We start from the raw sequence: 17,269 nt of genomic DNA on the forward strand, positions 1-17,269 counted from the left end.
TTAAGGCCTGACAGCATCTTAGCGCACACCTCCGGCCTTCGCCGCCTTGCCAGAGGGTACTGGTGTCAGCCCTGGAGCCTGGTGGTTTCAGTTGTGTTTTTTCTTTTCGTTAGTCTGCAGAGTGGTATTTTTAAGCCCTTCTGTGAGAGGGCTAGGGGACACATGCCCTGTTTACGTGAGTCATAGTTTATTCACATTTTAGTGGAATTGCAGGATTGGCACCAGCTAGAGATCTGCTCTGCTCACCGCACATGACGACTTTGCTACCAGAGGCATTGTGTCTTCTCTCCTGCCGGCCACAGGGCAGATGTGAACTAGGATGATTTTAATGTGTGGGAAACGAGCCACGTAGAATTGATCATTGAGTGCCTCCTTGTAATTGTGGGTGTTGATTAGCTTAATATGCCTGGCCTGCCGCTGTGGTCATCTTGGCCCGTGGTCTTTGAGTCGGGTAGCAGCAGAGGACAAAAGGGCAGAATGAGCGCAGGGTCAGTCAGCGCTGATGATGACCAGTTACTGCCAGGGAGCACGCCTGTTCTGCCGAGTTCGAGCATTTGCCTGTCTCCTGGGCCAGGAACGCTGTCCGCAGGAGCAGCATGTGTCCCTTAGGAAGGGAACCTGCCTCTGAATCCGCCTGCAGCCCCGCTTCACAGGGACTGGGGACCCTGCGGCGAGGCGCTGGGACCTGATCCCTCTACCCTGTGCGCCATCTTCCATGCCCGCAGCCCTGCTGTTCTGTCTCTCGAGGAAGTAGGCCAAGGTCGTGCGGCCATCCTGCCTGCATTCTCACCTTGCCCAGTCACCTCGGTGAAAAGATGCAAATAGGAAAGCGAGGAGACCTGTGGAGAAGTGAAATTAAAAAGGAGATATTGGGACGGGAAGATGTCTCGTTTATCTGAAACTTGGCCACTGTTCCCGTTGGCATGTCGGAGCCTTGTTATTTCCAATGAAGCCGGGAGTTTCAGGGTTGAGTGACTTCTCCTTGTGATGGTGGTGGGGTAACCATAGCACCAGGATTTAATTCTTGGGATACCTGGAGGCAGGTGAGGGGTATTGCACTTCCAATTAATGGCAATCCCTTGATCTGTGAATGCCTTCCTTTTCATGCCCCTCTTTTAGTACAATCCTCCGTCTTCACCTGCCGAGTACATCCACCGGGTCGGGAGGACGGCCCGGATTGGCTGCCATGGGAGCAGCCTGCTCGTCTTGGCTCCTTCGGAGGCAGAATATGTCAACTCGTTGGCTTCTCACAAAATCAAGTGAGTCAGAAACCTGAACGGGGTTTCCGCTGATCTCTCCTAATTAACTCTCTGTCGCTTCTTACAGTGGCTGGGCCTTGTAAGCCTACGAAGAGCCATTAACCCTTGTGATCCCTCATTGAGTCCCAGAATAGCCAGTGGCAAAGACTAAAACCCTTCATGCCGCCAGCACATGACAGCTGTGAGTCAGGGAGTGAGCGGTTGCAGTCCGTCTCTCTTTCGGGGAGAGGTCTGCACTCCCTCGCTCTTGCCGTGGAGTGAGTGTGCACCACCCTCCCAGCCAGCTCCACTGCGGTCTCTTACTGTCATCGAGTTTTGTCTCTTGCAGTTCATTAACGTTTTGGACCTTTAGAGGTGATTTATCTGTGAGAAAAATGATGCTTTGGATTCATCACTTTCCCTCCTCCTGGAAAGTACGCCGAGGGAGGAAACCGTTCCTAGCGGGTGAATTATTGTGCACCCCACGTTTGTGGGCAAGGGCGCCCAGTCAGATGGCAGTGTCTCACATCCCCCAGTGTGAAGCCCCAGTCCCCACTCCCTCCACCTGGGCTGGGGACCCCACAGGGCTCGGCAGCTTTGAACCTGGGCCGGGGGCTTCCATCCAACCCCGATCTCCCCAAGCAAGGACAAAGACGGAGGGCAGCAGCTCAAGCTGGCCAGGCAGTTCTGATGAAAGCAGGGAGTGTTGACCTGGGCCCCAGAGATGAGGTAGTTTTGTCACGTTTTCTGTAAAATCTCCAACACCTGCAGTAATAGGCCCTCAAAATGTGCTTCAAAAGGCATGTGGGAAAAACTCACACTCATCTACATAGGTTCACGCGTTTCCTCTGCTCAAAGCACAGTGATGCCAAGAGCATGTTCGGAACTCAGGCTGGCAGCCCAGTGCACGCTGGGCACGAGAGTGGCCGGCTGCCGTGACATCACGCGGTGACGTGGTGCACAGCGTAGCTAACCGGAGGGTTGCGTTTCTGGGTGGCTTCCTCACCCAGCCTGTGTTTTACGTAACAAGGCTTTTCCCCTTGAAGTGCAGAGCTGGGAACGCAATCGCCTTGCCATCTGCACTGACATGCCCCGGCTGCCCGCTCAGACGGGAGAACTCTGCGTGGCTGTCCCCACGGGGAGCACCCCACTCCTCGCCCTGCGCCTCAGCCAACTGCAGCACTCCCAGCACTGTTGCAGTTGCTGGTGTGGTGGTTCATGGGGTGCAGCTTCCTCAGAAACCACGCTCCCCACCCTTCAGGGTTGGGGAGGGCGGGGCCTGCTCTGATGGGTCCAGGGGGTCATGTCAGGAGGGTCCGAGTGAAAGCTGGAGCTTTCCTCTCAGTTCTCTCATCTCATCTCTTACTCTGTCAGGCCAAAGAGTGTTTTTGTTTGTTTCAGTAAGGCGTGCGTCTTTTCTCTTGTGAGAAAAGACTACTACTTTGGCTACCCCTGGCTACTTTGTGGGTGAGCTCTGGTCACCCTGAGTGTGACCAGGTCTGCTGCTGCGGTACTGCCGAGCGTTGTTACACGTGCTGGTTTCCGTTCAAGGCAGGGCTGTCTGCGGGGGAAGTGTATGCAGACTGTTTCTTTGATTTCATACAGTAAAATTAAATCTAACAAGTCATTCCAGAGTGTGCTGTGGGAAAAGGCAGACTTGAAGATTTTTGAAATCCAAAAGGTACACATGTAAACATCCAAAAAACAGGAAGAAGAAGGAGTATGTGCCTATCTGGTGTCTGAGGACCTGAGAGCCAGGCGGTGGGATGCTGGCTGATGAGTTACAGGGAAGATTCAGGAAGGCAGGCGGCAGCAAGGGCCATCACAGCGAACTGCCACCCACCTCCATGCGCCTAGCGCCGCGGAACCAGCCCGGACAGTGTACTTCAGCAGAGGGAGCGAGAGACCCGGGCCATGCCGCCTCTGAGTGCATACTCAGAGCTTTGTCTCTGCATCCTTGTGACTTCTTGGTTTTTGCCAACTTCTTCACTTTTCCCCACTTCTCCTTAAAATGTTTTTCTAATGAAAGTCACTGTAGGTTTATTAAAATGGGAAAACCTCCTCAAAATGCATGTCTCTTAGATCAGGCTTAAGAAAGACAGTTCCTTGAATCTGTTCCCGCTCTCTCTCCATAGCCAGGTGGGGGTGACTCAGGTCTGTTGATAGAACCATACATAGGCAAAATAGATTGGCTTTGTTCCTCAGAAGTAGTGGCGTCTTAGACAAGGAGGAGGCCCTTTTAAACTGTAAATCTCTGTGGGCCAGCCCCAGCTCCTGCTCACCTCAGGGAAACAGTGCCCCACCACAGCCCACGCGCGGTGCCGACTGCACGACAGCACTCCCACGCACCTGAGGAAACTGCCCCTTCCTCTGGCATTATTGTTCTCTGTATCCCTGGCGGTGAACGACACTGTACCTGCCTTCCTTCTTCTCACTTCAGGATCTGACCCCAAGTTTTTACATTGCTTTCCCTTTTGTTTTCTTCCTCTTCTTTTTTTTTAATAGAGGCAAGGCAGCTGGACAAAGGGAAAGACGGGACTGGGCTCTGGTTTTTACTTTGCTCCAGCTTTGCAGGCATAAGTAAGAGGCAAATTCAATACCCATAACATTTTTCTCCCACATGAAAAAATAGATTTTCCAGGAAACTATGAATAGTTTCTCCAGCTCCTACCCTCTCCGCATGTACCTCGCCTTCTTGGGTTGAGTCTTAACTGCCGTGAAAAGATGTCCTGAATCTGGCAGCCGAGAAGGAGCGGTGCGGGCTGGGGACTGAGGGCGTTTCGGGAAAGCAGTGACACAGCGCAGGTACATCGCTGTCAGAGACGTGACGTGTTCATTCATAGCTTTGTCAGAGTCACCTTTGGGGGAGGGAATGGGGGTTGTCTTCTCCCTCAGAAGAGGTTGCCATTCACATTCTAATTTGCTGTTACATTTTGAAAAAACAACATACAAGAAAAGCGTTTTTCCTTTTTTTTTTTTTTGGCTGCGCTGAGTCATTGTGGCACGCAGGCTTTTCTCTGCGCCTCACAGGGACTTCTTTAGTTGTGGCCCCAGGGCTGAATTGCCCTGTGGCGTGTGGGATCTTTGTTCCTTGACCAGGGATCGAACCCACGCCCCCTGCATCGGAGGGAGGTGGATTCTTAACCACTGGACCACCAGGGAAGTCCCGAAAGTCATTTACCTTTTTAGAATCTGTTTTCCTGCCCTAGAACTCCTCTTTCCCTCTCCCTTCCTCCCTGGGAAGTCTGTTCTCCTTGTCTCTGCCTCAGGACTCTGATGTGTGCCCTTCCCCAGGGCAAAGGCTGGGGCCTTCCAGAGCCAAGGGGGACAGTGTGCTGTCCAGACTCCCCCAAGAGGCTGCTTGGAGATCTCATCCAGAACTCAGGCTTCCCCTGTGAATGGGAGCCACGAGGAGCCAGGGAGGTCACAGGAAGGTCCCCCAGGGTGGATTAGGATGGAGTTCTGCTGCTGTCAGTGGGAGACATTGGTCAGCTGTTTACTTTCACTCAGGTGTTTGTTTACCCCACTGTTAAGGGTCTTCAGCCACCTTAATGTTTTTTTGGCTTGTTGCCTTCTGCTCAAGTCCAGGTAATAATATGTCAATAAGCAGGCCTATGTAGTTTTCCAGATCTGTTAAGAAATAATGATGTGATCCCCATAAAGGAGATTGTAAACGTAGCCTCTGTACATGTATCCGAGAGGATGAGAATTGGTGGCGATGTCACCCCTTCTGTCCTTCTAATACCATAGAGTCCTCTTCCTTCTGAATTCCTGGAAGGTTAGGAAAACATTCCCTTTCCCATGACCAAGCATCACTTCTCCTGTATTTCTGATTAGCCGGAAGAGAGGCCAGTGTTATGCATCACAGTTGATAGAATAATGTTTTTGGAAGAATGGAAAGCTTACCTCTATATGTCCTTCTTTTTACAGCGTTTCTGAGATGAAGATGGAAGACATTTTGTCTGTTCTGACAAAGGATGATTGTTTTAAAGGGAGACGAGGGGGAGGCCAGGTGAGTTTCATTGTTGACTGTGCTTGCTGCTCACAGATATGATTCATCTCCTGGTGTGGGGAGGCAGCGACTCTGAGAACTGGGCAGTTCCTGCCACTGGCGAGTAAAGTGTGTGTTTTCGGGACCATGAACATTAGACAAGGCCACATCTTGCTGGCGTTTCTCTCTCTTTGCTTCTGGATGCATTTGCTGGCCCGTCCAGTTAATGGGCCCCCATCCATCCTGGGTGTCTGCCAGGTGGCAGCAGGCTCCCCAAAAGGAGGGCTCGTCCCCAGCCAGAAAGAGTCTGGAGGCAGCAGCGCTCCGTGCTCAGCCCTGGTGGTCCCCCTCCAGCTTACCCACACGGACACCTGGCCTGACCTGTCCACCCAGGGCTGCGTGGCAAAAATAAATGTCTCAGAACCTCCTTTCAGACACACTTAATTCATCCATTTTTTACCGTGTGCTGTACACAGAGGAAGAGCAAAGCCGAGGCCGTTAGGAAGAAGAATCTTTATCATCTGAGCACTTCCATATAGAGATCCTGAGCAGCGCAGGCATCCCTGGACAGCCTTTCCTGCTGCTTTCCAAGGCCTCCCCCTGCTCAGAAGCACTTCCACCCCCACTCTACTGTGTTCCAGGTGTACTACGTAGACTTGTATGTGTGTATCTGTGTGTGTGTAGTGTTGCTCTGTATAATTTTGTCCCTGAAATTTTAATATTTGGATATTTTTGCATCTCTATTCTGATGCCTGTGGATAGACTGGAAAATCGGAGCCAAATAGGTGAAGTTTAAGAGTCTCTTTTGTTCGTCAGTACATGTCTTTGTTTGGAGCAGTATTCTCCCTGAGGCAAGAAATCCGTTTGCCTGACCCAGATTTAAGTTCTCCTGTTTGAGAGAACCTGCCGAAATGCAGTAAAGAAAGGACAGGAGCAGATGCCTGTTGCCTACCATGTGTTCTGGGCCTGGCTCTGTGCTGATGAGCTCTTCCCATGCTTGGTCCCGTCTTAGCCTCTCAGCAGCCCACAAGGCGGGTGTTACTCTCCCACTTCATAGATGAGAAAACTGAGGCTTAGAGAGCTGAAGGAACATCCGTGAGGGTGCACTGATAATTGTGGGTCCTTTTGGTGTGAAAGCAGGCCACTTGTCCTTCACAGTATACCAGCAAGCCTCCATTAGTGCTAATTAGACCAAGTAAATGAAACTAAAATGCTTTCTAAATTGGGTAACATTAGCGGTTTTCATGGCTTCCCCGGTGGTTCAGTGGGTAAAGAACCCGCTTGTGAATGCAGGAGACGCAGATTCAATCCCTGGGTTGGGAAGATCCCCTGAGAAGGCAGTGGCAACCCATTCCAGTATTCTTGCCTGGAGAATTCCGTAGACAGAGGAGCCTGGTGGGCTACTGTCCATGGGGTCCCAAAGAGTTGGACATGACTGAGCAACTAAGCAGCTGTGTTCATAGAGGTAAAATTTGGCCAGTAAATGGTACCACAGCAACAATCCCCATGAACAAGAAAAGCTATTAAGGACTTGGTTGATCAACCTGTTATATTAAGTGATATTTCACTACAGAGGGTCCTGGCTCCACAGGCCTTCAGGCCATCCCATAATAATAGACTGTTGTCATGGGAACTGGCTGGAAACTATAGAGAATCATGGGTCTTGGCACACTTCTCTGTTCTTCTGAAACTACTGCAAATTCTAGTTAGGGGGCAGGGTTTGTTTTCTGTTTTTCCAGATGTTCCCACAGCTATGTAATTACAGCCCCAGGGCAGCTCTGTGGGCTGAGCAGGGGCACCCGGGGAGCTGTGTGAGGATGGGATAGCTCAGTGGTCAGGAGCACGGCCTTTGGGCCTGAGTCCCATCTCACCAGCTGTGTGGCTTTGGGCCAGGACTAGACCTTGGGGTCAATTTCTTCCTGTGTACAACTGAGATAATTTTAGTTTTCTTCTCAGAAGGAGATTGAAGAATTGAGCGAAAAATAACCCAAGAGTTCCAACACCGGGACCGAGTGTATTTATTGTTATTATTATTATATCACATCAGTTAATAGTACAAGCATATATGGAATTGAAGCTCAGACTCATTGACACGAAGCCCAGTGCCTTTTTTTTTTTGCAGTTTCACACTAAGTGGAAAATTGGCACTTGGCTTCCCTGGTGGCTCAGATGGTAAAGAATCTGCCTGCAATGTGGGACACCTGGGTTCTATCCCTGTTTGGGGAAGATCCCCTGGAGAAGGGAATGGCTACCCATTCCAGTATTCTTACCTGGAGAATTCCATGAACAGAGAAGCCTGGCAGGCTACAGTCCATGGGGTCACAAAGAGTCAGACACGACTGAGCAACTTTCACTTTGACCATTCTCCAGAATTAAGAGCAAGCAGCCAAGTTACACAAGGAGATGGTGAAGGGTCCAGTAACCTTGTCTTCACCTACACTGTTGCCAGGACCGGCTTTGGTGTCCGTATTTATCCCCGAGCACAGCCCAGTTCTGTCCCGGGTGGTCATGTGTCTCCCGAGTATCTCTGGGGAGGCTGTGGATGGGCCCAGGGTACCTCCTGCAGGACGCTTCCCCAGAGCAAGAGAGCCTTCCTCTGCTCTCTCCAAAACGAGCCACAGCCATTCTGTAAACATCTGCCCTGTGGCTGGTGGCCCTAGTTCCTCTCCTTAAGCCTTTTCTGTGGCTCGAGACCAGCCTGGAAGGCTGGCTGGGGTTTGAGGAGCCCTCCTGAGATGGTGGGTGAGAGGCGGGGCCCAGAGTCCGACAGGCTCGGATCACGAGTCCTGGCTTCACAGTCAGTCATTCTGCAACCTGGGGCAGATTTTCCCCAGCCTGGGTTTTCCCCGCTGGAGAAGGAAGACGTCTTGAGTACCTGTCCTGCCAGGCCGCTGTGAGGTTTAAATAGAACAAGACATGGAGCGCTGTGCACACTCTGGGTCATGTGAGTTCACCTCTGCCCTGAACTGCTGCCTTGATGGACATGATGTTTCGATATTTTTACGGTCTGGTGATCTTTGAAAGAGAAAAAGCGCTAAGTAAGGCCGGGCTTTCACCACACCAAAATAACTAACTGGTTAACTTAGAAAACTCAACTAGTCATGCCAGATTCTAGATGTCACATCTATCAGCACCACCTGTTTGACCACATTTACCTTTCATTCACAGGACAAAGCAAAGCAAAAACTAAGTTGGCTGCATTACTGATTATCATGTAGATTACTGCCTTCAAGTGTGCGTGAATCCTATGAATGGTAAAGAGAATAAAGTGAATGGTGGACACAACTTTTGATTCTGTTTCGCCTGAAAGATGCAGTGCCCTAATTGGCATCTTTGATGTGGGCGATTCTTGCTGGTGTACCAGCCAGTGCCTGGCACACAAAGGTGGGTGCAGTGGCTGGGCCTTCATGCCGAGCCAGATGCCTCACCATGAAGCCCATCCTCGCCCAGCTTGGTTGAAGGCCATTGTAAATGTCCCTGTGGCACATACATTTTAGGGCTTCCGTGAACAGAAAGCAAGTGAGTGAAGCATCTGTAAAATGTATATTTCATATTTAGGTATATAAAATATATATAGCTGCATCTGGGCGCGCGAATGTTCACCCACCTACAAAGAGAATAAATCTGATCTTTCAACTTGACTGGGAAGTGCTCAGAGGGTTCTAGGGACTGTGGCGGTAGAACTCAGCTTGGCAGCAAAGTGATTAAAACAAAGTCCTTCCATTTAGTTTAAAAGCACCTCAGAAGTTGTCGATGTCAAGACACGTGCTTCAGACCAAAAAAAGTCTCCCACCCCAACTGCTCCCACCTAAAACTTTTTGCAACAAAAATAACCCCATCCAGCTGTCTTGGACTCATCTGTTGACTCTTGATAGGCATGAATTTCCATCTCCACAGTATAAACATACACCCAAATATATTCTTCCTAAAAGTTTTTTTTTGTCCAATGAGATGCACCTATAAGCTCATCCTAACAGAAAGCTCCCTGGCATCATGAGAGATTTAAGATCACTAGCCATCGCCTGGTTTTTGTGGTCTGTTTCTTCTTGCCAAGACCAGTAGAATCTCTGCAGACACAGAGTATCGAGTGTGTCTAGACCTTTGGAAATGTTTTTTTTTTCCTAAACCACCCACCGTCTGCTAGTTGCAAGCTGCTTCATTAAGCGGGAGTAAGTCTGCGTCTTTGAGGGTTAGGGGGGCCGGTCCTCGGAGATGTGCCCTCTGGGGTCTCACCCCCCTCATTATGGGAGCTTCTTCCCTGTCTGGGGCTGAGCCAGTGCTGCCTGACTCTGCCCCCTCTGTCTTCAGTTTAAATTTAGACTGTCCTCCCCAGAAGACAACGGAAAAATACCTCGTTCATTCTCAAGAGGGGCAATTTTAAAATAAAGTATTTCTGGAAGTGGCAAGGGGCGGGGGGGCTAAGACCTGCTTTCTCTTCAGTGTATGATGTTTCCTGCCATTAACTTTTTCTTACATTCTACTAAAACTGACCTCATCATTTCAAATGTGCGAACCTAGTTTTATCGCCTTTTTTCTACATATTTTACTGGTATACACACATATATATGTGTATATGTAATTTTTTTTTTTTTTTTTTTGGTTGGAAAGAAAAGATGCCTCATTTTGAAACCTAAAGGGGGGAATAAGAAAAGCCCTTTGTAATATATTGCCATATTATCACTAAATCCCCTGACAGTTGTGACACAGAAGCAAGTCACCTGTCACTTAAGCTTGAGGTCTCTTTAATTTTCTCCTGGAATTCGCACCAGGCTGTCTTTAATTTGAGGCCTTTATTGGAATTCTGAAACCTCTCTGCCTCCCTGGCTCTCAGATCTATTCTGAGAGCTGTTACAGAATGTATACAATAACCAACAGAGGGATTGGAGAGGGCTGGAGCTCTGTTTATTTAACACTCTGGAGGGATTTTTGTGCTTATTCGGTCCTGGCTGCCCGGCTTTCAATATCGCTTTGACAACCATTCTGCCCTTCTCATTAATTTTAAACAGTTAAAACACAGGAAAAAGAGGAAAAAGTTTTCATTATTAAAGTGCTTTACTTTTTAATAACAGAGGATTCTGTCCGCCAGGGGAAAGGGCATCCTTGCTAATTTCACATTCATATTAAAAAAAAAAGTGCGAGGAAGGTGACAGTTTCGTTGCTGAGGTGGCTTAACGAAAGGAGGACGGCAAAAAAAAAAAAAAGTTTGCATTTCACATCAGTTAAGAGGGTAAAAAAAAATCCTTGTTAATGACAACAGCAAATGTCCACTTTCGTAACACAGCTCCTGAGTGACTTTTCTCTTGACATTTGAGTGGATAAAACCCTTAGGGGGACCATGTACTGTGAAATCAGCTAGACTGTCATCAGCCAAACAGGTAGCAGGAATGATTTGACTAAACTACAACCATTTTCAGGTTGTTAAGTCTCTATTAACACAGAGACTGCTCCCAGGAAGGAGGCTTTTTCTCCTCCCGCCCCGCCCTTCATTCTTCCTGCAGCAGCTTTCACCGTGAAAGATGCCAGGGCGCCTGGGAGAGGCACGGCCAGGAGACCCTGGAGCATGCCCCTGTCCTCTACAGGAGTCAAAAAGGAGCATGAACTGGTTCTCACGCTGGTTTTCTCCTGGTGACCCACATGGGGCGTGGCGGGTGAGGAGGGCTGGAGCTTCATTAGCACCATCCAAAGGATCAGCACCTCTGGGAAGGTGGGTTAGCCAAGTTTGGGGTCACATTCAGGAGACAGCGTTCCTGTCAAGATACAGGACACATAAGCCACGTGTTTTCAGGGAGATGTAAAGAAAGGAAATCTTTTCTCTGGGGTTGCTAAAGGTTGAAAAGAAATGAAATTTTGGTTTTATTCACATTTTCCACCTGTAGGGTCTTTTGTGCATACAAATATGACTTACAGAGGGACCGTTGGCTGCAGAGATGCGTGGCAGCGGCCTCGCATGGTTGGCGGGAACAGCCCAGTCCTCCGTGGGTTCCTGGGCACAGGGGTCTGGGCTGCAAGAATGTTTCTGGAACACTGAGAGTCTGGACCTCTCAGGAGTGAGGACACGTGCTCTGTGATTCAGGGACAGACTACCTTGTGGGCAGATGGCTGTGGGTTGCTCTTAGACAGAAATGGCCTGGGCTCCACCGATGAATGCCAGGCAGGGGGCAGGTTGAAAGCCTGAGTGGGACACACAAGGTTCCTCTGAAACCGCTTCTGTCCCATCATGTTTTAAAGGCCTGAATTGGACTTGGAAAATTCCAAGGTGTCTCCCATAGACTTTCACCTTAAACATGAGTGATGAGAGGCCAGGAAGAAAAGTAAACAAGTAAATAAATAAGAGACCCGACCTACTCCCTCACAAAGCCATCCTCATCTTTGCTTGACTTTAACATCTTTATCGTTCCCTTTTCTTCCCTAGTAATATTGAAAGGATTACCCTTTTTGGCCCCTTGGTGGTTACTGTGTGATTTTACTGTTATTAAATCTATTATAAACCGCTTCATTATTCCTGACTCTGACTGACTGTCCTCTAATCCTTCCGTCACCTTCCCAGAAATCCCGCGCCACTGGCCCCCAGGAAATCCAAGAACGAGCCACGGTCTTGCAGACGGTGTTTGAAGATTATGTGCACTCCAGTGAGGAGACAGTCTCCAGTGCCAAGAAAGGTTGGTCAATTTCTTGGGTGGTTTTAGATGGATAACCCAACCGGGCATTGTCCCACGTCCACCCACATGCCCCCAGACAGGTTGGGAGGCCAACCAGGCAGCTCTGCTCACCAGCCAAAGCCTTCAATCTCCCTAATTCTGCAGGGATTGGAAGCTGGCACGGAAGGCTTTAAAGTGATATTAAATGTTAATTTCATCCATCCTCGCGTTTTGCACAAGTGAGGCTTTATCTTGGTTTACGTCAGGTCTAGAGCTGTGACCCAGCAACTTGGGTCTCTGGGACCCATTTTCCTCTTTCTTTGAAAACTGGATAGATGAGATTCGGCACGTCGGTAGGAGTTGTAGAGATGGAAATCAGAGATGAAGGCAAGGTCTGGAAATGTTAGACCAAAGCAGTTCCTCCTTGAAAATACAAAGAAAAACTAGAAAGAGCAGTGCTGAGGAAGGGCCGCAGACCATGAACCCAGCTCCTGGGAAATTTATGAAAGGGTTAGGTATTAATTCAGTATTCAGCACCTTTGTAGCATAAATTGGCCCCTGGGATCACCAGGCATTAGGTGTGGACTCAGTAGTTCACTCTGAGCGCCGAACAGAGGAGAGGAGGGCTCAGAACAGCCCAATATCTTCCATGCTGGAATGTGTGTGTCTTGGCTACTGACTGTCCCATGTCTGCTGATGAGACTCACCCCCGCTATGGGGAGATCCACAGTGACCCATGATTTGGAGAAGAATGCCAGGCTGGCTTACCAAGAGATAAACGCTGCAGCCTGTTGTTTTCTTCTTTTTATGAACTGAAACGTTTTTTTTAAATTCCTTTAATATTTATTGAATTGGGCACCATTCCCGGTGCTTGGCACACACCAGGGATCAGAAGACACAAAAATCGTCACCTTTGTACCATTCTAGTGGGGAAGCAGACAGTGAAAGTAATAAACATAATGAATGAATCACGCATAAGTTAGATAGTCTCGGGACTTCACTGGTGGTCCAGTGGCTAAGACTCTGAGCTCCCAATGCAGGGGACCTGGGTTCAAGCTCTGGTCAGGGAACTAAATCCCACGGGCTGCAGCTAAGAGTTCTCGTGCCACAACTGAAGATTCTGTGCCACAACTAAGACTTGGCAAAGCCAGATAATTAATTAGTTTAATTCAGTAGTCCAGTGAAAGGTGATGAGAGCGATAGAGGGAACAGAGCAGATGAGGGAGATGGAGGGCTAAGGGCAGACTGAGCCGTGTTGGGATGGTTGCCATGCGAGCGAAACCTTGAAGAAGGGCCACCCTGGGGCTCTGACTGAGGGCATCCAGGCAGGCACCTTGTGCAGTATGCCCAGAAGGAGGGGAGGGGCAGCAGAGGCAGGGCGTGGAGGCGTCCAGGGCACCCAGCTACCCTGAGCGAAAGGGGAGCCATCGGAGGCCTTGGGACAGGGAGGTGGTCTGGCGGTTCTGAGAAGGTCACGTGCGGCTGGGTGAGAATAGACCCGGATAAAGATGAAGGCCAGGAGACCAGCTCCCAGGCAGTTACAGTAATCAGGAAACCAATGAAGTCTGGTTTCTAATAATATCCCATTCACGTGTCTCCCTGCAGTGAATTCAGCAACTCCTAAGGTTCTTCCTGAGAACCTGCCTTTGGAGATGTACTAGAACATTCTCTCATGGAGAACAGAATGTCTCGGGGAGGGTTTGGGCACATGTTGAAAGTTCGACGAACTCAACTTGCTGTGGGATACCTGACCAAGTGTTGGCCACAAGGTTGATAACAGAGTTGGAGTGAAGAAGAGAAAGCAAAGCCACACCAGCGCTGTATTGCTGGCGTCAGAGGTGCTTTGGATATCCTAGCGAGCCCACAACTATTTCAGCGTGTCTGGGTCATCAGGCTAAAAGTGACAGGGAATGGTCCTTAGAGAATATGGTTTGGGGTTGTCTCTTCATCATTACCATTGAACTTACTAACACCAAGAGGCTGGCAGGGTTACTTGTCGTCTTTTCAAAGGATGTTGAAATGGGGCCACTCTCAATGTTTATGGGCCGAGAAGGAAATGAATACATTATCTTTTAAGGGAACTGCCTGTAGAACAGCTTGGTCACCCCACAGCAGGCACTGGTGCTCTGCTCTGCTCTGCTCCTAGGACTGACTTCTGGAGGTTTGAGGAGAGGAGACCTGTAATTGCCATACCCCAGGAGCTGATACTGTCTTTTGCATTTCCCTATCTCCATATGCAATTCTCTACCCCTGACTCTCCTCCCTTTTAGCCATTTCAGAACCCACCTCATGAATAACTAACAAAAGCAGCTGGGTTTTGCCTTCATGGCAGAAAACTAGTTGCAAACTGGGCCAAGTATGCATTTGTTTTCCTTTTGTCCTTTCTGACCCAGCTATTGCTAATATCCAGCATTTCATCATGGTCAATTTCCAGAAGCAGTTAGCCCTTTTCCCCCTCACATCTTGCATCTTGTGAGTAGAGCTTCAAGTAGTACAAATCGTGGTAATATAAGTTTGAACTCCAGACTCCTGAACAAAAATTTCAGAAAGCGGAGTCCTTCAGCTGTGCGGCACCGCTTCCACTTCCTCTTGGGGGTCCTCCCCGAAGAGCAGGAGTTATGTGTTAGGGCTGCGCCTGGCTCGGGAGGGATCATCCCTCCCTGTGATTAGAGGGAGGCTGGCTCCTTGGTCACTTAGCCTTTAAGAGAATTGGTGCAAGCCGCCTCTCCCACTCCCTTTGGGTGGTTGTCGCTGTTAATATGCCAGACGTGTGCTCCTCTGGGGCAGGACTGGGGTTGGGAGGAGCAAGGATGGGCAGCACCTTCCAGACTGGAGTTTCGCTCCTTTCGGCCTCCTTGACCCTGAGCATCATCCGCAAGACGCTGCTCTCCCTGACCAGATGCCCAAGAATAGACTCGGTTTATTGCTCAAAAGGACAAAATGTCCTATGTCCTTGGAAGGTATTTTGAAATAGATTTCCCTAAATCCTGTCATCCTTACGGCTCTGAAATGGGATTCAGTGAGAGCACCAGCTCTGAGTGGCTGGAGCGTCATCCGACTTGCATCCCACAAGTCTCCTATCATGAAAGGTCTCCTTCCATGACCTCTCCTCTTCTGCCCCATCTCCGCCTCACAGCCCCTCTTCCTTCCACTCATTCCTGGCACTGCCAGCACGAGCCACTTCCTGCCCCCTGGAAGTACAACCTGCCTGTCGAGGGGGAGAACTCTGCTGCCATTTCCTGGCAGACCCCTTTCCCCGTAGCTGTTCGGTCAGTCAGTTCAGTCTCTCAGTCGTGTCCAGCTGTTTGCAACCCCATGGACTGCAGCACACCAGGCCTCCCTGTCTATCACCAACTCCGGGAGTTCACTCAGATTCATGTCCATTGAGTCAGTGATGCCATCCAACTATCTCATCCTCTGTCGTCCCCTTCTCCTCCTGCCTTCAATCTTTCCAGCATCAGGGTCTTTTCCAGTGAGTCAGTACTTCACATCAGGTGGCCAAAGTATTGGAGTTTCAGCTTCAGCATCAGTCCTTCCAATGAATATTCAGGATGGATTTCCTTTAGAATGGACTGGTTGGATCTCCTTGCAGTCCAAGGGACTCTCAAGAGTCTTCTCCAACACCACAGTTCAGAAGCATCAGTTCTTTGGTGCTCAGCTTTCTTTATAGTCCAGCTCTCACATCCATACATGGATGGATTAGCTATTAGTGGAGCACCTATATCTCCCAGGACTAGGCTCTGCAGCCTCAGCTCTCAGGATTGGTGTGGAGAAGAGCAGTTGTTCTATTCTGCTCCAGCACAAGGGCAGTGTGAGTGAGGAGGCCTGGGCCAGCATTGGGGTAAATGAGCTTTTAAAGGTGCAGACTCTTTGGTGTGTCCTGGTCCCAGCCTGCTCTTTCTGTCTAGAGTAGATGTTGGGGGTTGGGAAGAGGCAGAATCTCCTGGGTCATGGTGGTTGTAGCACTTTCCCCTCTGAGGACTTGAATTCGTGTCAGAACCTTCCCAACTGCAGAGACCATTTGAAGCATTAAAGATCTTCCTTGAAAAACCTCGTCCCCAGTTATTAAAAAGGGGAGTGAACACAGATGACAAGAGGGGTGCAGAGGAGTCGCCTTGGTTATTATTTCTCATCGATTGGGAAAAGGAGTTCACTTTGCTCAGTAAATAGAGCTTTGATGGGTTCCCAGGATCCTTCCAGGAGCTGATCTGCTAAAATGACACTTTTTATTACTGTTCATAAACGCTGATCTCCAGGTGCTGCCTGGATATTACATTTAAGCTGTGGGCAAACTTGCCAGTCCAGTGGCTCAAACAGTGAGAGCGAGGGAGACTGGTGCCTGCTTCCAGCAACTGGGTGGAGAGGGGCGGGGCTACGACTGGGCCAGGAAGGCAGGGACGCTCAGTCCGTGGATGAGGAAGAGCGCCGGTGAGGAAAGGGCAAGATACTTGACTGTCACTGTTGTCCAGAGACATTCCGGGGAAACCAGGGATGGAAGAATGGTTCCTCCAGGGAGCATCCAGTGAAGGTGGATCCAGAGTGCCGCCTGCCTGGGAGCCACCTCTGGCTTCTCTCTGGCCAGTGAGAGGTCCAGAACACGGGCCTCTCTCTAGCTTTAAAACAGGACCCAGACGTTCCTGGTTAGACTGTGGTGAATAGCTCTAAACCCATGGCGATCAATGACTGTTTTGAGAGCTCGTTTAGAAACTACATCCTTTTCTTTCTCCTCTTTAAAATTTCTTTTTTCATTTTTTACACAGTCTTTGAATGGGTAAGAAACACTGCATTGGTCAATCCTGCATGCTTTCACGTGAATTTGGTTTTAAAATTTCATGAGTCTATGGCGAACTGGTGTCAGTGATTCCTGTGGCTGGGGAGCTGGAGGTGTGGCTCCGGGTGGAGGCAGGGTTTATAATAACATTGATAATAATAACGTGTAGGAATAATGAGCATGACCTACAATCATGATACAGCCTTGTGGACCTTTCGGATTTTATAACATTTGTTTGTGTTAGCTATTCAAAAAACTAAAATGTGATAGAAAATGTGTTCCCAGTGTAAAGATCTAATGACTTCATTTTTCATGAGAAACTGGTATGCATTGATCCTGTCTTAGTTTCTTCACTCATTCTCTTGCTCATTCACTTGCACAACAAAGACCTACTGTGGGGCTTCCCTAGAAGTCCAGTGGTTAAGACTCCATGCTTCCAGCACAACGGGCATGGGTTCGATTCTTGGTGGGGGCACTGAGATTCCACATGTCATGTGGTGCAGCCAAAAAAAAACATGCTGTCTGCCAGGTACTGTGCTGGCCCCAAGTCTATAATGAGGAAGAAGACAGGACCCTGCCTTCTAGGCTCATTATAAGCTACACTGTAAAATCTGAGATAATATCAGGTTTA

The 17,269-nt window shown here is 49.2% G+C and overlaps 1 protein-coding gene across 3 annotated transcripts in view; it reads left to right on the plus strand.

The window, feature by feature from the left end:
* The window catches only part of DDX31 (DEAD-box helicase 31), a 72,826-nt gene that overhangs the window by 35,776 nt on the left and 19,781 nt on the right, over nucleotides 1–17,269 (plus strand). For all 3 annotated transcript variants that reach the window (XR_009599723.1, XM_027966236.3, XM_027966237.3), the window contains exons 16-18: nucleotides 1,120–1,259; nucleotides 5,169–5,250; nucleotides 11,777–11,888. Coding sequence is in view for 2 of the 3 variants with exons in the window: in XM_027966236.3 (XP_027822037.1) it covers nucleotides 1,120–1,259; nucleotides 5,169–5,250; nucleotides 11,777–11,888 (334 nt within the window). In the remaining variant the exon portion in view is untranslated. The remainder of the gene's footprint in view (nucleotides 1–1,119; nucleotides 1,260–5,168; nucleotides 5,251–11,776; nucleotides 11,889–17,269) is intronic.

This window comes from Ovis aries, chromosome 3, assembly GCF_016772045.2.
Source record: "Ovis aries strain OAR_USU_Benz2616 breed Rambouillet chromosome 3, ARS-UI_Ramb_v3.0, whole genome shotgun sequence".
NCBI lineage: Eukaryota > Metazoa > Chordata > Mammalia > Artiodactyla > Bovidae > Ovis > Ovis aries.